Source organism: Phlebotomus papatasi, chromosome 2 (genome assembly GCF_024763615.1).
Source record: "Phlebotomus papatasi isolate M1 chromosome 2, Ppap_2.1, whole genome shotgun sequence".
NCBI classification, from domain to species: Eukaryota; Metazoa; Arthropoda; class Insecta; order Diptera; family Psychodidae; genus Phlebotomus; species Phlebotomus papatasi.
In genome coordinates, this window is record NC_077223.1 from 59,626,647 (window position 1) to 59,651,138 (window position 24,492).

At 32.6% G+C, this 24,492-nt stretch overlaps 1 protein-coding gene across 11 annotated transcripts in view; it reads right to left on the minus strand.

The window, feature by feature from the left end:
- The window catches only part of LOC129801922 (uncharacterized), a 75,647-nt gene extending 51,384 nt beyond the window's left edge, over nucleotides 1–24,263 (minus strand). For 6 of the 11 annotated variants that reach the window (XR_008751742.1, XR_008751741.1, XM_055847393.1 and 3 more), the window contains exons 1-3: nucleotides 4,935–5,015; nucleotides 4,538–4,861; nucleotides 786–965 (exon numbers count right to left, since the gene is read on the minus strand). Coding sequence is in view for 9 of the 11 variants with exons in the window: in XM_055847393.1 (XP_055703368.1) it covers nucleotides 786–965; nucleotides 4,538–4,861; nucleotides 4,935–5,000 (570 nt within the window). In the remaining 2 variants the exon portion in view is untranslated. Of the gene's footprint in view, nucleotides 1–54; nucleotides 651–785; nucleotides 966–4,537; nucleotides 4,862–4,934; nucleotides 5,016–23,767 lie in introns of those variants that run through there. The other 5 variants (XM_055847395.1, XM_055847397.1, XM_055847396.1 and 2 more) reach the window with 5 other exon arrangements.
- Between the last annotated feature and the right edge of the window lie 229 nt (nucleotides 24,264–24,492).

The window sequence follows — 24,492 nt, forward strand, 5'->3', positions numbered from 1 at the left end:
AATATTGGGATCATTGAGGTTTTTTAACGGGAGAAAAATGGAGCTTTTTTTTACCATGTTGTCTGTGACGTCGTCCTGAATTGCATCAACAAATTCATCAAATTCAATCACATTTTGGCATTCATCCATATTGATTGAATGCCACCTTGAATAAATGATTTATTGTGGTTTCTGCAGCACAAGTCAGTGCCTTAAGATTTTCAGACAATTGTCACTACTTCACCTACACTTTTTCCCTAGCTCAACACTGTACTTTTGTGGAGAATTTTCACAAAATTCTCAACACTTTGTGGCTCTAATTGGATGTTTTTTGTCACAATTGCACAAAACTTTGAAAAAATGTGTCTGAAATTGTTTTTTTCCCAAGAGCACTTTGCAGTTCACAGGCGGAAAATGCGTATTAAGTGTCGGAAAATCTGCAGGACATTTGCAAGGCCGTGAATTTTCACTCTGGGGAAAATCAATGAGGGGAAATTTCCAATTGAACTCTGCAAATCTTCACCAAGTGCCTTGCTCAATCACTTAATCACGAATTCAATTCATCTTCTCCACAATTTTCACCTTAGTACATTGTATTAACTTGGTAGTTTTCCTGGATTTTTCATGAGGTGAAAATTTTTCACAATTTCAGCCCTTTAGCTCCCGAAAGAGACTAACTTATTGCGCAGACGCTTCTGCAAAATTCTTGGGAAATTTTCCCTCCGGGATCGATATTTTGGGGGGTGGAAAAATAATATCCTTCCATTTGGTATTTTCACGACATCTAGCAAGAAAAGTGGACTCACCTCATTGATACTAGAACCGTCGAAACTTTTCTCCGAGAGGGCCAAATGCTGTGTACTTCCAAAGCTATTTGGTGATTTTCCGGTGGAGACCTTCGATATGCACTTGCCCATGGAAGAGAAGAATTTCTCGCACTTGATGGGCGATGTGTGTGAATTTTCCTGAAGATTCAGATTGATTTCCTAGAATTTGCATATGCAAATGAGTATTATGACAAAATCAATGCGTTAACTCTAAACCAACATGCAATATTATTGAGGGAAAATATCCAGATGCCAGAAAAGGTAAACACTTTTTGGGGATATTGTGTGGTTACATGATCCGTGAAATATGTTATGGGTCATTTAGGAAACATGCGAGAATAGATATGGTGAATTATTACTATAAGGTGGCAATATGATGATATCATACCTTAAAGTTGCTAAAAGCTAGTTATTGGTAAAGTGCATTATATTGTGGATTAGCTTAGTGTTACAAAATTTTTTCTCTCAATAAGCCTTTTCTGATAAAATTAAGGAAAATTCATAATGCTTAAACTTATAAGATCATCAACGAGCCAAAAACATGAAATACCATTCAGTGTTGAGAAATATGCTCTCTAGAGCTTTTTTTACCTTTGACCTTGAAAAACCGGTACTAACCATCTAACGGGTAAGACCGCCTCCAGGCGGACATTCTATAAATCGAATTTACTGCGATAATATTACTTATTTGAAGTTGAAATATCTACAGTGTCCTCAGTTATAGTCTTACTAACTTATTTTCTGAAGATGAACTCATTTTGACCTTTCGTTTGCTTACAATCTTCAGTTTTGTGTGACAGGTCAGAGAAAAAACAACAAAATGTCGCTCACGACATTTTGCGTTTTCAAGTGCAAAAAAGATTGTTTTAAAGTAATCTAACTGTAGTAAGAATCTTATTTCCTGAAAGATATGTTCTTCTAGACTAGATTGTATATTTCAATTTATAAGTGTGAAAAAACTAGAAGTAAGAGTTTTAGAAGAAAAAAAGGAAGACCGCCTGTGGGCGGTCTTATCGGTTCAAGGGTGAAATTTTCAAAAATTACCGATTTTTTTATTTAATTGTTTTGGTTGTTCTAGTAAAATATATTATTATTTTGCAATATATTAATCATGGAAAACAATTAAGATTACACGAAGACTGTCTAGAATGAGTAAAATGGTCGATTTCTGCGAAATAAGCGAAATTGATAAAGAAGCAGACTTCAACAGTGATGATGAGTTCCCTGATTCGTCCTTTAATGCCCCAGATCGTGAAATAAAACCAGATGATAAGCAATATATTGCAAAGGACCTTGAAATTATACAAGAAGGTGACGTTTTCATAGCTGATCTTTGACCTATTCGGTAAAAATCAGTCTTATCGAAACACCTTGAACTTCATTAATGTCTAATTATAAAAATTATAAACGTTTTTTCCTAAAAATTATCATTTCTTAGATAATCATACAACATTCATCCATAAAAAACATTTAAAATTCATTTAGTTTACTATTTGTTCACTATTTTTCAATAAAAAAATTTCAGTCTTCTTATGCCTTAAACCGATATGACCGCCTCCAGGCGGTCATCCTTTTCTCACCTGGCGCCTAAACGGAAAGAGATAATGAAGAATGGATGGTTTTTTTTTTGAGTTCAGTGGACCATTAAACCCTAGACAAAATTATTTAACTACTTTTTTGGATATTAAAGAAAACACTGTTAGAGGGTTAAGAATGAGTCAGCCGTAGTGAACCCGCCTAACGAATGCAAAATTCATTACAAGTTGAAACGCTTTTAGACCTAGGGCAGCCCGGGGTAGAATTAGCCACCAAATGAAATTTTTCATTGCGTTTAATTTGTATAAAAAATGTTTGTATGAGGCTGATAAATATTTCAATGAATAGTAAAGGACGTAGGGGAGACTGGGGCAAAATTTGTCAAAGCGGATATTTTATTTTTTTCATATACTATCAGAGAATCTGAATGATTTCTATTTAGCTTATTCTTATAGGAAATTTACCGCCCTACAACTTTTCCGAAGTTATGTTCCTCTAACTCAAAAGTAAATGCGCTTTCCTAGCCATTTTCAAAAAGACGATTTTGTGGAAATTATCAAAACTGATGGGGCAAATTTTATCAGGCATGAGGTACATTTTTTCCATTTTCTTTCGTTTTATTAAGAGTTCTCGTAAATTAAAGAAATATCCAATTGAGATATTTTGATAGGAAATTTATTCCCTTTTAACTTTATGCAGACCATTTTTTATTATCCAAACGAGAAATGTGTTTTTCAAGTTATTTTCCAAAAGCTGGGGTGGAATGATAACTTTTCGACACTATCGAATCGATAGTATCGATAAATCTATATCTGTTAGATAAAGTGAATGTCGATTTTTTATGCATTGTTGGGCCATTTATTGTGACATTCTTAAAAGAATGAGATTTTTGATAAACATTTATATTAGGTACAGGAAAACTTGCTATCATTTAAATTTCTCAGAATCGACATCGATAGTATCGAAAACAAGTTATCATGTCACCCCTGTTTTTGGCAAGAAAATTCTCTTCGCCGGCCTAAAAATTGCAGAAGGGCGAATTGGGCAAGTTGAACTGAACGAAGTTTGCCGAGTAAATGTCACATAGCAAAACCGAGAAAGAAAGGTGATGGAAAGTGTTTTGCGTTTGTTGATTTTCAGAAAAATTTAACCTTTAAAAACACATTTGTGATGCTGGAAGTGTTGGAAATATTTCCAAAAATCATTTAATCTCTTTCTGTTGGAATTGTGCTACCCCAGAAATCCTCTGCAGTCTAATCAGAACCAGTGACTGGATGTGCCTTTTCCCCATATGAAATGTCGGAATTATTCGTTTTTTGACAATTATTGCCCCATGCGTTCTGGCAAATTTTACCCCGAGTGGTCATTTTTGATAAAGCTAAACCTGTAGGAAAATCACTCTGCAAAATTCGCAAACGGGCAAAGGATTCGTGTTCAGGATATTCAAATTATATGGAAAATATACGCTAATGCATTAATTTCGGAAAGTAAGTTGATGAAAATTGATATCTCCTGACGAGCAAATTTTTAACATGGTTCAAAAATTCAATATTTTTTATTTTCTATATTCCTTGATCGAATTCCTTAAAACCTTTGACGTTTATTCAGATTCGTGAAGGCAATCTATGATAAAAATTTGAAGCCTTGGTCGCTTTTCTTTTGGAAGATATCGAATTTTAGATTTGACAAATTTTGCCCCAGTCTCCCCTATATATTTAGAATAGAGTGGTTTCCTCAATATTCCTTCGAAGGCAAACTATACGTGGTATATTACTATACGTGGCTAATTCTGCCCCGGTCTCCGCTATTGAATTGAACCATTATTACACTCATAGCGCCACAAATTTACTTTGCAGTTGCTAAGGGGTCCTTATACATCGAAGACTATAAGTAAGATGGTTTTGTAAATTATGCAATCTTTATTAAAAATTTGATTGTCGCACTACAACATTCAATTCCACATAATGTCTGCCACTGGTCTTCGGGAAATTACTATATAAATTTCAATTTTCAAAAACGATTTTCCATCTGCTCTGTTCATCATTCCAATATCAATTCGATAGTCACCGGTAGGCATTGCTGGTGGAAACTTAGTTGTATCAAATACATAGTCCTTCAGATAAAACAGTGTTCCCTGTTTTAAAATTAACTTTAGTTCTTCGTTTTCTACTATATTAACAAACTTGTATCATCACCTTTTTCATTGGACATCCCTCGTCATCAATATTCGTAGAATCTTCCAGACTATTCCAAATTAAACTGATTACTGGAGCAGGACGTCCTTCCTTAATCATTCCACAAAAATCTTCAGTAACATCAATTAAGAATTGTCTATATATGGTAAATCTATACAAAAAAGTTATTCGAATGGTGGGATCCACAATATCGTAATGCGGTGTACCATTTATTTGAATGTATGTTGTTGTTCGATTTTTCAATTTAACTTTGCAAGACATAGTGACGTAATTTTCAGTAGGTTCCAAACACTCAACTCTTTTAACCACTGCATCGTACATATTCTAAAAGTAATTTAAAAGAAGGAGAAAGGTGTCTTATAAATTGAATAAAATAAACACTTTTATCAGTACTCACTAGACCTGTCACCGTGATGATGATCAACCCAAAAAATGTTAAAATCGTTACACCTTTGACGATCATGTTGAAAATGAAGCTTTTGCTATTTTGTCTGGTTATAAATGGTAGCCAAAATGCTTTTTTAATTCATTTTTTGATAAAATATTTTGATTAAACGCCACATACCATTATCATTAAGAATTAGGATTGAAAACAAATTTATAATAATAACGTGAGTTTTCCTTTTAAATATTAATATAAAATTTCATGTAATTTTGAGAATTTTTAAAGTTTATCACGAATTTTTTTTTTGTTTAATAAATAAGTTTTAAAGGAGATGCTCATAATATTCTAGAAGTATAATATTTTCAAAATCTTCATCATCATTATAGGCTTCCCGGGCGCGTGGCGACCAGGGCCATATGCACTACTTTGCATTTGTTCACTTCTGACGCAACATAGGAACCCCCTTTGAACTTACATAAGTTTCAGCATATTAATTTTTTCCAGAAAATTTAGTACTTTTTTTTACATGTTTGGGAATTACTTTTCAAAATCTGTTGATTTTTTTGTTATTTCCATTTTATGAAAATTGTTTTAAACCTTTGGATATAAGTTTATTGTCTGTTTTTCTAAAATTTATCTTAATAGCTCCAAAAATGAATGTAAAGATTAATTTAGCCAATTTAATTGTAATTTTGGACACTTTGCTTGTAATTTTGGACAGTTCATATTTCGTAATAGGAGTTTAAGTTCTATTACGAATTAGGAGTATGAATTATCAAGTCCTCTACCAGTTTATGAGGAGGAACCGTAGGATGCCCAAAGGGACCTATAATAATTCTAATAATAATTATAATTCATTAAAGAGAGTTGTCCTTCCGAAACCTTTTTAATGCCCTAGACACACTTACGATTTAAGTCGAGAGATCGCTTAACGTAATTATAATCAAAATAATGATGTCAGAAAATTCCCATCAGTTATCCACTAACTAAACCGTTGATCAGCTTAAGCCGAGAGACGAATTAGTCAGAAACTGATGGAAATGTTTTCTGACATCATTATTTTGATTATAATTACGTTAAGCCGTCTTTCGCCTTAAGGTGTAAGTGTCTAGGACATAAGGCTATATTCACTGCGTCTTGTTTTTATAGGTGATTGGTACACGCATTATATAACCTAGTCATCACAACAATTGAAAATTTATAGAATTTTGAGACATAAAACAACGTGACTGTTCTCATTTTCGCCGTGAAATTATTCTACACTTGGCTTTCGAGTTATCCATCAAATTTTAATACAAATTTCTTTATTTGTCCTATTTCAATTATTTACATTGTTTAATGGAATTTTGAAAATGTATTAAAATTCTTTGCATTTGATATTTTTAATACTGAGATTTGTATTTTTAAAAGGGATTTTGTTTAAGCAGTTGTCATTGAAAAAGGAGGAATAATGAGAGTACGGCAAAGATCCGCCTATACTAGGGTGAAAGGAACACCTATTGACACTTTAAGAACTCGTGTCGGAACTAATTGACACACTACTCTGTACGATTTGGAATACGAAATTTGAACAATTATTATCCTTATTAAAAGTGTCAATAGGGGTTCCCTGTCGAAAAGGTGTTTCCTCGACCCTATGTTTTTGTTAAATTACAAACAAACAGATGGACAAACATCGTAGTTTCATTGTTCGGATATTGTCTGATTGATAAAGATATGTCGAAAACTGGTTCCTGGAAACTTTTCGTAGTTTTCGTAAAATGATACACACCTTAACTTTTCAACGCAATTTTTTGCAGTATGTACAAATATATTTACATTTTTAGCAATTTTCCAAGCTTATGTAAATTAAATGCTATAATTATTTGAAATTTCCTTTGTAATTTTCATGTATGATTTTTTTATACATAAATAAACTAAATACCAGCATTTTTTACTTAAACTTTTTTACTTTTAAAGCTCGAAAATCGGAAATCTTGAGATCTTGCTCTTTAATTGTCTCACGAAATAGTTTTCTTCGTGAATGGTCTTGTGAGATAGTATTCTCCTGCGGATCAAATTTTGACCCAAAAGTGTTGTGGGAAAAGCACAAAATTCAATTCGTGGCATTTTAACAGCCACAGATGCATTTTAATCAGGTGAAATCATTTAAATTCATGCGAAAACATGCAATAGAGTGATGTAAGTAATAAAATGCTCAATAAAATTCTCAAGAACACTCTAGTGCCTTCGATGGCACATGAGAAGCATTGATTGGAAACTGGCGAGATGTTAATGCTGGTAATTGGTAATACTAACATTAATTCCAATTTATTTTCTCTCCGGCAGGCTAAATACAAAATGAACAGGAAGATCTTGGTGATTGCCAATGGAAGAGATGAAAATACTCATTTCCGATGCGATTTTATGATTTTTTATTTATCGTACGCAACGTTAGACATCTCTCAGAGGGGTGCAATTACTGATGGTAAAATTATGAGAAATTTGTATGAAGACAGCTGTAGAGTTGGGACTCTATTTGCACAAGGCGTTAAAATATGTGCTACAAAAGAAGCAACTCAAGACACTAATGAGCGCGATCTGAATAATAGATCTTCATGCAAAATGAGATGCTGAAGTGAATATTAAGTTGTTAGTTATGTATGTGTTCAATAAGATGATGGTAATAAGAGTATGTAATAAGAGTGTTGAGGAAGAAAAATAGTAAGGTAGACTTGGCGAGGATTACCAATTCAATGATTTAAATGTTATCCGCACTTTAAGTTTCTCTAAAACAAGGAAAAATAGGGGAGAACCTGTATGTTTGAGACCCGGTGGATTATTCTTTAATTATTTTAAGTTAAAATAATCAAAGTTACAAAAACACTAATTGAGTTATTTTAATAAAGTATATACTAGTGAGTATACTAAGCACTCTACAAAATTTCAAGATAATTTTCTGAGTTATGGAAATAATGCCTTAAGTCAAAATATAATTAGGTATTTCAAACATGCCGGCTCTCCCCTACTAGTATTTCCGATGTTGCATAGGTGTAGTTTACGAAGCTAAGAAATATTATATTTTCAATCTTAAGATAATAAATAAATATATTATTCAAGCTTTTGAGAATCTAATGACCAGCGCACAATAACTTTTGTTTGTAAACATGTTTTCAAAATTTCCTGTGAGAATGAGCGAGATAACTAAATCTAGATCTCACTCACATGAAATGCCAAAAACATGTTTACAAAACAAAAGTTATTGTGCGCTGGGCATAATAAAAGTTTGAAAAATGTCAACAAGGTTTTTTTTTTAATGTTCTTAACGGCCAACTGAATTGAAAAATAGCCCAATCTTAAAAAAAAAAAACTGAATTAGCGAAAGTATATTGTAACACTCTTTGAAAGCTCAGCAATTGTCAGATATTTTAAACACCAAAGCCCTCTTAAGGAAACTATTATTTTTCGTTTTTTTTTAAATGAACATTATGGGCTGCTTACGGCCAGCGTTCAAACTCATTAAAAAAACTATATATTTTCTTTATTTTTTAAATAATAAAAAAATCCAATTGATTAAAACTGTTAGGAACATAAAAGCATTGCATTTTTCTTAAATTTTCATTTAAAAATTTAAAAAAAATCAACCGTTGTGCTCTGATTTTCAGAGACCGTTCAAAACACTTTTTTTGGATGGGCATCATATTTAGGGTAGATTCATCAAAAGTCAAAAATCAAGTAGGGTTAAGTGAGGTAATTTGAAGTCATTTTGGGACATTTTTGTCTTTTTGAGACATTTGAGGTTTTCTCATTGTTTCAGATGAGCAAAGAGAAAACAAAGACAGCGAAATAGAAGAAAAAGACGATTAAGAACAGGAATAGCATTTTTTTCCTTTTGAATCTCTAAAATAATGAGAAAATCTCAAATGCTCCAAATTGTAAATGGTTCCAAATTACCTCATTTTGCCCTATTTCTAAATATTATGTGAATTAATATATAATATTAATTCACAAACATTAACGAACAATTTAAAAAAAATCTTTTTCTGTGAAGTGATAATGTTAATACAAAACTTTCGGTGGAATGAATTCATAACGATGAGAATTGGTATCCCATCTTCTCGTCCTTATTAAATTTATATTATCCAGCATATTAAAATGAAACTTCACAACATTTAGAAAAAAACTAAATAATGTTCTGAAGATTCAGAGATAATAATAATAATAATAATAATAATAATAATAATAATAATGCTGGCACGACATTCCATGAAGGAACAAGGCCTTCCCGCAAGGGGATTTCTAGACATGCATTATTATTTTTTCTTGTACGGGATGAGGTTGTCCGTCCCATGCCCGTGGAATCAAGTGCAGTGAAGCTCACTGGATGCAATTGCTCACACTGAATTTTCAACAAAGCAATTTCAACTCAAATCATATTCAAAATTTAACGTATTTAGTGTTAAAATCTTCCAAAAGGAAAAATATATAGATAACATTCATTATTCATCAAATATTGGAATAAAAATCCATCATTTTAATCAATTTATTTTTAGTGTCCAATTTTATCCTCAAGGTGTCCAAAATAAGAAACTGGACAAAATTATGAGCCATTCCCCTAACTACTGATTGAGCTTTCGAATAGACCACTACGAGAAAAGTCAATGTGATATTTTTCGAATCAAAAATCACCTCTATGCCACTTTAAAGGGTACTTTAAGATGTATTTAACTCCATCCCTGATTGTTTCATCGATAATTTTCTCTTCTTACTGTATGAGCTCAAGTAAACTTTATATTCAGTTACTATAGCTGAGTAAGTTTTAAGACAATAATTTATAGTAGAACCGACTATTTTTGCTAATTAGATATCTGATACTTCATCTGTGTAGTTCGGAATTTTCGTTGAAAATAAATCTCCGCTTTGTCTTGCTAAATTATAAAAAAAAGAATCTTTCACAGCAAATTACAAGTAATAATTTCAATTTTGTTTCTTTTAGAGAAGATGCCATGAAAAGCAATCTAAAAGTCACATTTCTCACTCTCCACGCATATATTCATTTTGCATAAGAAAACACAAGTAATTATTTCCACGTCATAAACACTTATAGACAAGAGTTGCAAATGCTGGGAGAATATTTGTGGAGTTCCTTAATAAGCTAGCAAAAAAAAATCGTTCATGTAGCCATTGGCTTTGTCGGTAGGGAACGATGCGAGAAAGAGAGTGGTAAAAAAAAACTGTTGAGTACTATTAAAAATGAAAGAAAATTAATAATAGAGTTCTTATGCGTGGAGCAATTAGCGAAAGATGTCGACTTTCATGGAATTATTATCTCAATTGCACAGCCTGTATGTGCAGTGCACCCACAGTCAAAAAAATGTCAACATGAAGATGAGATTTTCCCTGAATATCTTCTTTTCCAATGCATAAACTCTTCACAGAATTTATGGGCGATATAGTGGTTTATTTCTCCCAATTGAACAGCTTTTAGAGCTTAGCAAAGAAAGTCAAGCCTTAAGTCTTAGCATTTTACTGGTATACTTGCTATAATTCTCTATTCTCATGAAAAGCGATAGCATATGCATTTACTACCTCATAATTGGGTGTCGCTCAAGGCGAAGACAATAATTGCAGAGGAGTGGACAATTGCATTTTAATCCCACCATGAACAATGTGATAAAAGAGAATTTTATTACGCCTGTAAGAATAGTGCTAAAAGTGCAAGAGTACATCTTTCACTTCTGTAGTATTTTAATGAGAGAAAGATATTTCATGAAAATTTTATGCAATTTTTAGGTAAAATTTAGAGTCAAACGCCTGTAGTAAAGTATTATTTATTGTACATTTTTTTAATATTATACTCTATATCTTTTTAAATTCGATACCTACACAGTCTGAAAATTAAATTTTGTCAAAATTTATGATAAGTTTGCTGCAAAAGAGGAATCAATATTACATGTAAAATTCAACAACAAGTGATCTTTACTGAAAATAGTTTGTTTTGTTATTTTAAAAATCTCTTTACAAATTTACAAAGTATAGATTTACTTTACTAATTTTAACTAATTTTAAGAGATGTTGCATGATGTACAAGTTTTATGCTACTAAAAGTTTACTATGATATCAGAGACATTTGCAATCTTAACCAAATATAATGTCTTTTGAACTTCTATTGAGCTCAAACTTTGCCAAAATATGTATGTTTCTTGATGACGATGAATATATCACGGCCGGTCTTTCGAGCTTAACCCTCTAACGTTTCGGAGTCACTCCAGAATAGCATTACAAAGGTAGCATTCTGAAGGTTTAAATTAATTTTGGTTCTTCGTTTAATTGCTATTCCTGTTTTGCGTCAGAGAAAAAATGAGAAAAAAAAATTTTGTACAAAAAATCACATTTCCGAATTCAAGAAAATTGCCGGTTTAAAGTAATATGACTAAAATAAATTTATTTTTTATTCAAAAGCATGTCGTTCTACTTTGAAAATTTTAATTTAGAAAGTTGAAAAACCTTAAAATGTGAATTTTAGGAGCGAAAAGTGTTTGAAATGTTTTATATTTTCGCATTTTGCTCCTAAACTAAAAGAGATAAAAAAGAACGGATGGTATTTTTGTGTTTATTGAACCATAATTAGTCAGAAAAAAATACGTCACTACTTTTTCTGCATATTAAAGAAACAGACATTAGGGGGTTAAGGGCTTACGTATGTTAAAAACACAAAAAAACAACATAGTTTCTCTGATTTTTTTTACATAAAAACTTTAAATCAAAATTTCAAAAAATATTGCTTAAATGTTGTACTATTATATCGCTCCTTGCAAATTACAAGAGGTCAACTCACTTTTTTGCGATTTTGGGATTCTAATGCACTTAGAAAGACAATTTAATAAATTTTCAGATGATATAAGTCATTAAATTTCGTTATTAGAAAAGTTTTTCAAAATTTTACTCTTTATGATTGCTTGCGCGATTTTGTTTGAAGTCAAGGGGCACAAAATAGATTTATCGTTAAAATTTTTGTGAAACAAGGGACTAACTCAAGCAAGTTGATCCCGTGTCATTCTAATTTCATGAAAATTTGCGCATCATTTAGAATGACAAAGAGCTAACTCATAAAAAAACATATTTTGAAAGGTAAAAATATGTATGTTTCGATGTTTATAATAATGCTCATACAAATAGAAAGGAATTAAATTATTTTTATTAACATACTTAATTGAGATAATTATTTATACAAAGTTGAATTTTTCATGCTGTCTCCTGAAATGTGGCTCAGATTGAGTTGGCCCCTTGTAATTTCCAAGGAGCGATATGTTTTAAAAATTAAATTATATAATTTATTTTCTTTGTAGTTTTTTTTCAATTGTTTTTAAAGGACCGTAGATATGGAGGTGTTAAAGTTGACGAAATTCAATATGCCGTGTCGCTGGTTTTATTTGATAGAATAAAAATAAGGGCGCAAATAAATATAAGCTCTCAGAAAATTACTACTTTTTAGAATATTTAAATTTCGTATGATCTACGCTAGAGGCGCTTCAACCTAAGAACTAACACATAACTTTAATTATTTCGGTACCCGTTTATTGAATTTTGATGATTATATCGGCATTATTGTAGGGGTAGGGTAAAATGAGGTAATTTGGAACCATTTACAATTTGGGACACTTGAGATTATCTTACTGTTTCAGATGAGCAAAGAGAAAACCCAGACCGCAAAATAGAAGAAAAAGACAATAAAGAAGACAACAGAACAGATTTCTTCCCTTTGAATCTCTAAAACAGTGAGAAAATCTCAAATGTCCCAAATTGTAAATGGTTCCAAATTATCTCATTTTACCCTATATCCATTTTTCTTCTATATCAATTTTTGCTTAGATTTTGTCGTCTGACCATGTTGTTCGTTTTAGTGTTCGTCACGTGGATACAAGGAACGCTCTGGTAAAAAAAACGAATTTAAACATGAATAAAGTAAATTGTCTCGATTCCAGAACAACTGACAATAGATATCAAGAACTTTGGTAAAATGACAGAGGACATTCTGATCTAATATTCACCCATATAATTATACGATTGTTTTGTTATCATCTTTGTATAAGTTAATCAGAATTCTTGATATTTTGATTTAAGTACATAATTATGGGTTCAGCTTTAGCTCTAAATCAAAGATGCATGCATTCCAAATTGGCTCACGTTAGGAATTTCACTTACAATAAGTTGACCTAGGCTTATCACTAATTTCTTTCATTACTGCTCGAATTTAATTTTTCACTACTCATTGGTACAGAGTGTCTATTATCTATTCAGCAAAAAATCCACTTTGTTTTTTGGTTATGGCAAATTTGATTCATCCCGTTTACTCTTATAATTACTTTCTAACGGTTCTTTAGGAAGTTTTTTTTATTATTAACATTTCTCATTGAAGGAAATATCACTTGTATTAACTTGAATTATTTTAAAACCATATGCATCTCTATAGTCATTTAAATAATTATATATTATTTTGAGCATTTTCACAAACTAAAAGTAATTAAAAACTTTGTTTTCTGGCTATTTTAGTACCGGTTTCCCTCAACGTAAAACAGAACACTAGTTTTCTTAAGTAATAAAGTATAATTTTTTAATTTGTTTAAAAAATTAATACGATGAATATTCATTTTTGTTATAATAAAAGTCTTTTTTTATTATTTGCGTTAGAAAATTTTCCCATCACTGAGAGTGAACAAGATAAAGCGGTTGAACCTTGTTCACTACTTGCTCGTCAATTTCTTTCACTCTAAAATACCATAAGCGAATGTACAATTTTCGATTCTGCGGCAACGAGCCGGACAATTGACACGAACTAACGGGTTCCAAGTGCAGAAATTCAGCATTTAATTGAAGCGAAGAAAGAAGAGATTTCACAATCTCTACCATTCAGGTGGAATTTTCGACGGGATTTTACGTGGGGAAATCTAAAGCTGCATTTTTGCTCCTTTCGCAGATGACTTTTTCGTGACTCCCCCAAACTGGAGGGCAAAATATGAACCTAGCACAACAGCCTCCTCGGCCACATACCGCTTGAAATTCCTCTCATGCTTAGTGAATGGCGGAAACAATGTAGGTGAATGCGCGAAACATTTTACCAACAGAGTTGACGAAGAACTATGAGATTTAAGTTAGATAAAAAATCGAGACTTCCATCTAGCTTTCTCAGGTATAGGATTTTTATTATTTTGCATCTCATAGTTTGGTAACTTTTTACAGATTTTTTGAAGAAATCGTTTTGGTACGAAAATTAAAATTTATGCAACTTGAACGCGTATGATTTACCGATTTAAGGGGTTAACATGGATCAAGAAGACTGGAAAACAGCATATCTTCCCTAATTTTACTGCTTGAACTCCACGGCAGTATAATCCTTCGATTTCTCACCCCCCAAAATTTCCACCTTCCACCCCCTGGAGATCACTTTTGTCAACAAATCTTCACTTTTCAGATGATTTCTGAGAAATGTCATCACGTTATTTGTCCGCCTGTTCGTATGTCTGTCTGTCCGTCCGACTGTCGACAGCTCTAGAGGCCAAACGGTTGGGATTTCTCGAAAACGCGTCGTGCGATTTTTTTCATATTCGGATATGTTTTAGAGATTATCCAGACGAAGATTTCGTCTAGGGTGGAGTAACCACTTATCGCCATGTTTAGGAAAAAGAGGAATTAATCTCATTATAACTTTTAGACTGTTATTACAAGATAACCCAAATTTGACACAAAACTACTTAGATGTGTTGGCTCTAGATTCGTGAAAGCAATAGTCTTAGAATTTAACACTGCACTGGACTATTTAAAAAAACTGATTTTTATTAACAATTCAAACATAAACACTTCGTCGCCACTTTTCACCACTTTTCGCCAGTTTTGTAACCACTTCTCGCCACCCACTTGAAAAGATCCAAACTTGATTATTTTAGGCAATGTTATAAAAAGAATACATTCAGCATTTCTTTTTCCTCAACTTTAAACGATTTTCTTCACTTTTATTTGAGAAATCAAATTGTAAATTTATTGCAGCAAGTAAACAATTCAGATTTGATAATTGAGAATCTACGAAGTGAACTTAGCGTCGCCTATTGAAAAGAGATGGCGACAGGTGATAAAATTAATTCCAGAATAAAACCACTTTTCGCCATGCCTCATTTTAATATAAAAATAATATAAAATGAAATAATAATTAACTAAATACAAATTTTATGTATTCCACAAGTGTAATAAAATATTCAATAGACAATTTTTTTTATTCAAAAAGGTATTTGTTGCTTGATGCAAATTTGGTGACACTTAGTATATTTGGTAAGAAATATAGGATTCGATGCACTTGCTTAAAATATTACAGTAGAATCCCGCTATAGGCCATCGCTCTATAGTCCACAATTTATCGACCGTTGATTTCAAAACACTGATTTTAAGTTAGGTTATGTTTTTTAGTACGCGACATGCATTGTTGTCATAATTATTTTAATTTGGCAAACTTTATTGAGTAGTTGTGATAATTGTGATCCATAATGAAGAGAGCGAGGATAAGTTACCACAATCGCAAAGAAAGTGGAAGCCGCCGAGCAATTTCAATACTAAATGTCGTTGATAATTTTTAAAAAATGACACTGCAACCCAAGGGTCAAATCTGGAATCAAATATGACCTATATAACGAGGCTCTACTGTACTTTAAAAAATGCTCAAAATTGTAAATACAAAACGAATAATTATTATTTTTCAACTCTAACTGTAGTAGCAGTAAAAATACAAAGAACTTTGCGGCTCATTTATTTCATAAATTGCGAAAAATAGCGATTTCAATATAAGTGGCGAAAAGTGGGGCACTGGCGAGAAGTGGTGATTAGAGCCCGGCGCACAGAGGGTTTCGGCGGCGGCGCCAGAAGTTTTAAAATGGTTCAGCGGCGGCTGGCGCGCCGGCGCGCCAGCCGAAGCAGTTGGCGGCGGCGCGCCAAGCGCGCCGATTTTTTTCTTCATTTTATTAACACTAAACCTACCAAGCCCGGTCAAATTGACCTTTTGGACATATTTCTAATATTTACGTAGACTAGACGTTCAATTGCCACTACCTTAAGTGCATGACTTTTCTTAATATGTCCATATGATATATTTTTGAGTATTTGTTTTTTATTTTGTTTTGTCCTTTTCGAGAAACTTTTTCATGTGCTCTACCTACCACGACCGGTCAATTTGACCGATTTGACATAGGTAATCACCTACTATATACTATCACCTACTTTCACTCTTGGATATTTTAGAGAGGCCCCTAGAGTCCATTTCATCTATTTACAGCAAAGTCAACCAACCCCTCCCTCCCCCAGTTAGTAAAAGATCAGTCAGAAGGGAAGAATTCGTTCTGATTTATTTTTTGACCAAAGTAATAGAACTAGCCACTCAGAATGTTCTGACAACCCCCCCAAAAGTTAATGCAAGGAATCCAAATACAATATGGATTTTCTTTTCATCCCACTCCTTCAACTCCAGAAACCATTCTTTTGGAAATATCTCAAAAACTAATTCATCGATTCCTTTCATTTTTGGATATGTTTTAGACGGACATTTCGTTCTCAGACACTAATTCTCTCTGAAAATTCCTTCAGGGGTTTTGCAAGGTCAGTGGTCAATTGGTACTTAGGAATCAAATCAATGCTTAGGAAATTGGATTTTCGACGGATTTGGGCAAAATTTCATTTATTTTGAGAGATCTAAAAATCTTGTATAAGCCTAAAGCACTTTTATTCAGTTTTAGAATATTATAGAACAACTAAAATAGTTTAAAAATACTGACCTTGAAAGCTGAAAGAAAGAAGTTTTGGGCAGTATTGGTGCCTAAGGACGAAATGTCCGCCTTGACTACCTCTAAAACATATCCAAAAATGAAAGGAATCGATGAATTAGTTTTTGAGATATTTCCAAAAGAGTGGTTTCTGGAGGTGATGGAGTGGGATGAGTAGAAAATCCATATTGTATTTGGATTCCTTGTATTAACTTTTGGGGGGGTTGTCAGAACATTCTGAGTGGCTACCTCTATTATTTTGGCCAAAAAATAATTCAGAAAAAAATTCTTCCCTCTGACTGATTTTTTACTAACTGGGGGAGGGAGGGGTTGGTTCTCTTTGCTGTAAATAGATGACATGGACTCTAGGGGCCTCCCTAAATCATCCCAGACTGAAAGTAGGTGATAGTATTGTCTCTGATAGCATTCATCAGTATCGGTCAATTTGACCGGGTATGGTAGGAATAGGTATAGAAAAATCTCGGTAGGTTTAGTGTTAACAAAATATAGGTACGTGAAATTCTTAACTAATTCACAATTTTGATCCTTAATTTTTAGAATACTTCGCGTAGATAAGGATCTATTCTTTTCTTTTAGGTAAAAACCCTATCAAAAAACACAAATTATAACGGTTTTTTCATAAGTTTTTCACAAAGTCTATCTTCAAGTCGTCGACATAAGATACTTTACCTTATATGGAAAATAAAAAAATAGGCATTGAATAAACGAGCAGTAAAAAGTCAAATTTGGTCAGCAAAAAATTCGAAATGATCAGTAAAAAATAAAAAAAGGACAGTTAAAAGTTTAAAAAGATCATTAAAAAAAATTAAAAAAAAAGAGCAGTACTTTATTAAAAGCGGTCAGTAAAAAATGAAAAGCGGTCAGCAAGAAATTAAACATGATCAGTAAAAAGTAAAAAGTGATCAGTGAAAAATAAAATATGGTCAATAAAAAATTAAAAATAAACAGTAAAAAATAAAATTTGATCAGTAGAAAATCAAAAGTGGTCAGTAGAAAATAAAGTGGCCAGTAAAAAATTAAAAATTAGCAATTAATAATAAAATGTGGTGAGTAAAAGATAAAAAGTGGCGAGTAAAAAACTACTAATGATTGGTTAAAAAAAATAAAATTTGATCAGTAGAAAATAAAATGTTATAAATAGAAAATAAAAAGTGGTCAGTAAAAAATTAACAATGGTCAGTAAAAAATTAAAAATTATCAGTAAAAAATAAAATTTGATCAGTAAAAAATAAAGAGTGATCAGTAAAAAATAATAAGTGGTTAGTTAAAAATTTAAAATGAGCAGTAGAAAATAACATTTGATTGGTAGAAAATAAAGTGGTCAATAAAAAGTTCAATAAAAAACAACAAGTGGTCAACAAGAAATTGAAAATATTCAATTCCGTAAGAAATTGGTCAGCAAAAATTAAAAATGTGCAGTAAAAAATAAAATGTGGTCAGAAAACATAAAAAATGGACAATAAAAAATAAAAAGTGGTCAATAAAAAAATAAAAATGAGCAGTAATTTTCTTTATTTTCAAGTGAAATTTCGCAAATCTTGAGCCTAAAGGAGACTTTAATAGGGTGTAAAGTATGAGGCCTCTATCTCTCATAGTTTCCAAGGGTTTGCGGAATCTTTGTTTTTTTCCATTTTGTTTTTTTCCAATTTTTCTTTGGAATCTTTGTCTTCGGTAACCTTTGTTTTTTGGAAACTTTATCTTTGGAAATCTTGTCTTTTATATATTTTAAACAAATATATTTTATAAAATAAAATAATGATATCACAATGGTGTTTTTTGAAGTTTTTAGTTTCGTCCTTCAGGTCAAAGGGAAATTTTCTGTGTTTTGGGAAATTGTTAGTTTCGTCTTTTGGGGCAAAGGGAAATTTTCTATGTTTTGGAAAGCTGTCAGAATCGTCTGTCGGGTCGGGCCAAAGGAAAATTTTGTTTTGGGAAATTTTTAGTTTCGTTATTTAGGGCAAAGGGAAATTTTCTGTGTTTTGGGAATTTACCAGTATCATCTGTCGGGGCAAAGGGAAATTCTCTGTTTTGGAAAATTTTTAGTCTCGTCCTTTGGAACAAGGGTGTTTTGGGAAGTTAACAGTATAACCTATCGGGACGAAAGGAAATTTTCTGTTTTTGGGAGGTTTTTAGTTTCATACTTTGGGGCAAATGGAAATTTTTTGAGAAAAAGGAAATTTTTGGAAATTTATAAAATATACTTGTGCAAAATTTGTTACAGACAAAATTTCTGAAAATTGTGAAAAATGTATGAAAGACAACATTTCCAAAGACAAAGTTTTCAAAAAACAAAAGTTACCGAAGACAAAGATTCCAAAGGGGGAATCTTTGGGAAAAACAAAAGTGTAAATAACAAAATGGAAAAAACGAAGATTCCCGATCCCGAAGGAAATGCACCACTATAAACTGATTTAGGATTATCACTGGCCGCTGACCAATTTATATTTTTTACTGACCAATTATAATTTTTTACTGACCAAATTTAATTTTTTACTGACCACTCTTAATTTTTTACTGACCTCTTTTAATTTTATGTTGACCACAATTCGTTTTTTACTGACCACTTAATATTTTACTGACCATATTTTATTTATCACTGATCACTTTTACTTTTTTGCTGATCAATTTTGATTTTCTAATGATCAAATTTTATTTTTTAGTGACCAATTTTTATTTTCTACTGCTTGTTTTTAATTTTTTACTCACCAAATTGTATTGTTTACAGACCACTTTTAATTTTTTACTGACCAATTTTAATTCTTTACTGACCACTTTTAATTTTTTACTGACCACATTTAATTTTTTACTGTTCATTTTTAATTTTTTACTGGCCAATTTTTATTTTTTACTGACCACTTTTCATTTTGTACTGACCAATTTTTATTTTTTACTGCTCGTTTTTAATTTTTTACTGACTGATTTTTATTTTTTACCGACCACTTAATTTTTTACTGACCTGTTTTAATTTTTTGCTGACAAATTTTTATTTTTTGCTGCTCATTTTTAATTTTTTGCTGATCAACTCGAATATATCTACTGATCAATTCGAAGTTTTTACTTACCAAATTTAACTTTCTACTGACCAAATTTAACTTTTTACTAACAAAATTTTACTTTTTACTGACAAAATTGAAAATTTTTGCTGATTATTTCGAATTATTTGCTGATCAAATTTGATTTTCTGCTGACCACTTTTGACTTTTTACTGACCATTTGGTTTTTGCCAAAAAAAAAAATATTGAAATTATGGACCCTTTTTTGGAATATTTTCCTTACAATGAACATCAATATTGACTAAATTAAAATATATTTGTCGTTAAGAAATAGAAAAAAAGATCTTCGACAAAGTAGTAGGTAAAGAAGTAAATTTCCTATCGAAATATATAAACTAGATCATTTTTCCATTTTCGTGAGCAAAATGTAACAACTTATGCCATGCTTTGACACTACCCCAGCAATTTTTAGAAACTCCACAAAATCATCTCATAGAAAATTGCTCGAAAATAACATTTTTTAGATAGGGGAAGTGCTTATAATTTTGGACAGTCTGCATATAAGCATCGATATCCCAAGTTTGAAGTTCGATATTTTCTATACTAATTGACATTTCTTGTTACTCTCTTTTCAGAAGGGTTGTTTAGAAACTTAGCAAACTATTTATCGTCTTATTTTTATTAAAATTAGTTTTAATACGTTTAAAAATGAATTGATATGTAGAAGTGACTTTGGCTCTTATTTTGGACAACTTGTTTATTAATTTGTCCAACTTGGCTGTAAATTTGGACAGCTAATCCACCTCAACAGGATGCCCATTGTTCTTCATTTGATGAACCAATCTTACCAAGTCCTCTTCCTGTTCATGTAAGGGAAACGTAGAATGTCACATGAAGCTCGGAAACTTTCCATATCATTCATTAAAGTGAGTTGACTTCGATACTCCAAGTACGCGCGGAGTCGCTCATTCCCTGACCTTCCCGGGAGCCTTTCAAGGCATTTTTCGCTACATCTCTTTCGTAGAGATGATGCTCCTTTGTTTCTCCAGGCATTTGTCCAACCTAGTCATCACAAAAGCTAAAACTTCACGAAATTTCGTGAGAAAAACACCTGTCCAAAATAAGAACCATCACCTCACTGGTGAATGTCTTAAAAAATTTCCCATTTTTAACACGAAAAATATAATTCACAAGGCAAATCTCACTTCAGGTCAAATGTACAAATCATCAGTAACGTGAATCAACACAATATTCAATGAATATTCAATAATATCACTCAAAAATAGCGAGCAAACTTTGTTAGTACTTCACCAAAACTAAATAAGACTGAAGTAAGCCACGAAGTTCTGTCATATTTCTCATAAGCAATTGCTCACACTGAATTTTCAACAAAGCAATTTCAACTCAAATCATATTCAAATTTTAACGTATTTAGTGTTAAAATCTTCCAAAAAGAACAAATATTTAGATAGAATTCATTATTCATCAAATATTGGAATAAAAATCCATCATTTTAATCAATTTATTTTTAGTGTCCAATGTTATCCTCAAAGTGTCCAAAATAAGAAACTGGACAAAATTATGAGCCTTTCCCCTAGAGGAAAATGATCTTCAGCAAAGTTCTATAGCGTTAAATTTTCTATAAGAATCTTCTAATTACATATCACTCGGGTTTGCATAAAACGCATAAACAAAAAAAAACAATCTGAAAAACAAAAAATTATGTTAAACAAAAAAAGAACAGTCTGAAAAACAAAAAAACAAAAATTTATGTAAAAAAATAAAGTTGCAGTGTGGCGCCTACTGGCGCTGCGCCGAGTTATTCTTGGCGGCGCGCTCGGCGGCGCGCCTCAAAAATTTTTAGGCGGCGGCGGCTAAGAAAAAAGTTTGGCGGCGCGCTAAAAACGGCTAACAGTCGGCGCGCGCCGGGCTCTAGTGGTGATTCCACCTTATATACGAATATATCGTTGAATCATTCCTAATAATGGTTTCTCAAGGTCAAAGGTTAAAAAAGACTAGAGAGCGCATTTATCAAGCGAATAGTATCATGTTAGGGCTCGTTGGAAAGGTCTTGGAATTTCCTTTAAAACTGAACCAGTTTCAATTGGTTCCGAACCGGTAATAAACCGCTTCATAGCCAATAAATAATTTTTATCCGAAAATTAATTCTATTGCTTTTTAAACAATTTTGGAGAAACTTTTGAATGATTTATGAAACGGATCAAATCGGTTGAAAACCGGTAAATGATAATGATGTGAAAGTACTTTTGAGGTATATAGCATCTATGTCACGAGTTCGATCATTTTGCAAAAGCCTGGGATGCTCTGGCACCCCTTTTTGTCTACATAATCAAATTTTATTTTAATTGAAATTTTCATTTAAAAATCTTAAAAAATCAGCAGTTAGGACCTGATTTTCGGAGATCTTTTTTTGAAAAAAGAAAAACATACTTTCCGTGGTCAGGATTTCTCAAAGTATATTTATCCGAAATTTAAAAAAAAAGTTGTGATCAAGGTAAAAAAATTCAACAAAAAAGCTCAGACAAAATCCCTAATGAAACAAAGTCTTGAATGGTTAAAATCTCTAATGCTAAAATCCAGAATGGGACGAAATCCCGAATCCTCTTGCTCAGTAATAATCTTCCCGATTTAGGAGCTTTGTCCTTTTGAGGTTTTTGCTTTACCGATTCGAAGGTAATTAGGGAGAACTTACCTAAAAACTCCTTGGAAGTTCGAACATTTAAACCGACGGGTTACACAAAAGTGAGCTAGTTCATGAAGTGGACATTTATCTTAATAAAATTGCAATTCAAACGTTCTGCCATCCCGAAATTCCACAAAACTACACAAAAATTCACTTTTTCAAATGAAATTTTCAAATTGAAATTTTGAAAGTTAGATTTTTAAATATTTAACAATTTATTGAGGAACTCAGGGATACAGGTATACAGGGACACAGGATATAATTTTTAATGCATTTCGGTTGAACAGTTAGAAACTTTTGTTCTGACTACTTTTCCCCTGCGCGCAGTTCATTCTATGATCGACAGTATCTTATTTCGGCGTTGCTCTAACTTATTTTTCTGGCGTTAAAGGTGTTCGAATTGTATCCAGTGAGCTTCACTGCATTTGATTCCACGGGCATGGATCTGACAACCTCATCCCGTACAAGAAAAAATAATAATGCATGTCTAGAAATCCCCTTGCGGGAAGGCCTTGTCCTCTATAGAACGTTGTGCCAGCATTATTATTATTATTATTATTTAATCTAACTTATCTGAAAGAAATCTCCTTCGGGTTTAGAAATTTTGTGGATGCATAATGCTTTCATGCGGTTTTCGATCCCGAAAATATGAATAAACCCGGGACTTCCTGCGTAGTAGCGTAGCACAGCTAAAAGCTGTTAACTCTCACTAGAGATCAATGACAAATCAGTAGGAGAATTATTCAATAAAAAAATTTTGGTTTGTCATGTTTCCTAAAAAGATTTTTATCATCTATTGAATTCCTCGACTTATCTTTCATCTATGGTATTCACAGTTTTGTTCAACACGCATTTGGTGAGTTGTTCTCAGTGTGATTGTAATGTACTCCTATAACATAACAATATATACTCATGTTCGCAGCATTATTTGGCTCACTGTGCCTCTCTAAATTCTGAGCGAAAGTGTTGGGGAATTGTATTAAGACAATGGTATAATTATTTCAGTTAAATGTGCCGCATGTGTAGGTGTCCATCATAACAAATAACACGTAGCGATGCCAGCGATAAGATAAGGAAGTGCTCTATTATTTTGTGTGAAGAGTCTCGGAAGACAATTCTAGTAGCTGGTGAAATTTTATTTTGGAGAAATTTCTCTGTATTATAGGGCAATAATTGCCATTTCGGTTGTAGGATGATTTTGCAAGAGTTATTTTTTTTTCTCTATGGATTGCAAGGTCAATGATTGACGCACTGTGAAAGGAAGAGAAAGACGAAGTGGAAATATTCCACAATCTTTCTGGGATATATCATTATGAAAAGTTGCAGATTGCCGATGGAATTACTTGCCTGTAAGTCTTGGTACATTCTACAAGAGCATTTTTTTTTTAGTATAAATGTGAACATGAAATTCTAAGCGAGAGTGCTTCGACCCAGAACCATGGTGTATGCAAAAAGCCTCAAACTAAATGATGAACTCGAGCAACGAGAGCAATTTACTTCGCAGCATGAATGTGGCTAGTTGCTCAGCGACGGGATGAATAATCACAGAAATTCCTTCGTGGTGCGATGTGGACAAATCACCGGACACCCTATCAGCATTGTGGGCACGGAAATCGTCAGTGATTTTAGAATTTCACAGACACACTGCAGATAGACCAGAAATATGACTCACTCTTTGACCTCTTCCACCCACTTCAGAACACAAAACAAATACAACCCCCTCCCTATGGGCAAATATTGAATTCGCGAAATGCGCGTCACCGCGAACACGGCTGAAGAGTCACACGGAATTCCTGACAGAATCGGGCTTGACGTTCGCGTGGTCTCAACGGATGCAAAGAGCTAACTGTGGATGAATTTTCTGGCCACCTTATACTCAACTCGTTCATTCTGCTGTGGAGTTTGGAGAGAGGTGGGAGCTCGACAATCATCAAAACCTGCTTCAATAGCGACAAACACAGCTGAGCCGAAGAGGAAAAAAAAGTGAGTGTTCTCTGCATCTGGCAAGAAACGCAGGTAAGAACCTTTCCAGTACACCGTGCTTTCAACTGGTAGAACATTTTCATTCTTGA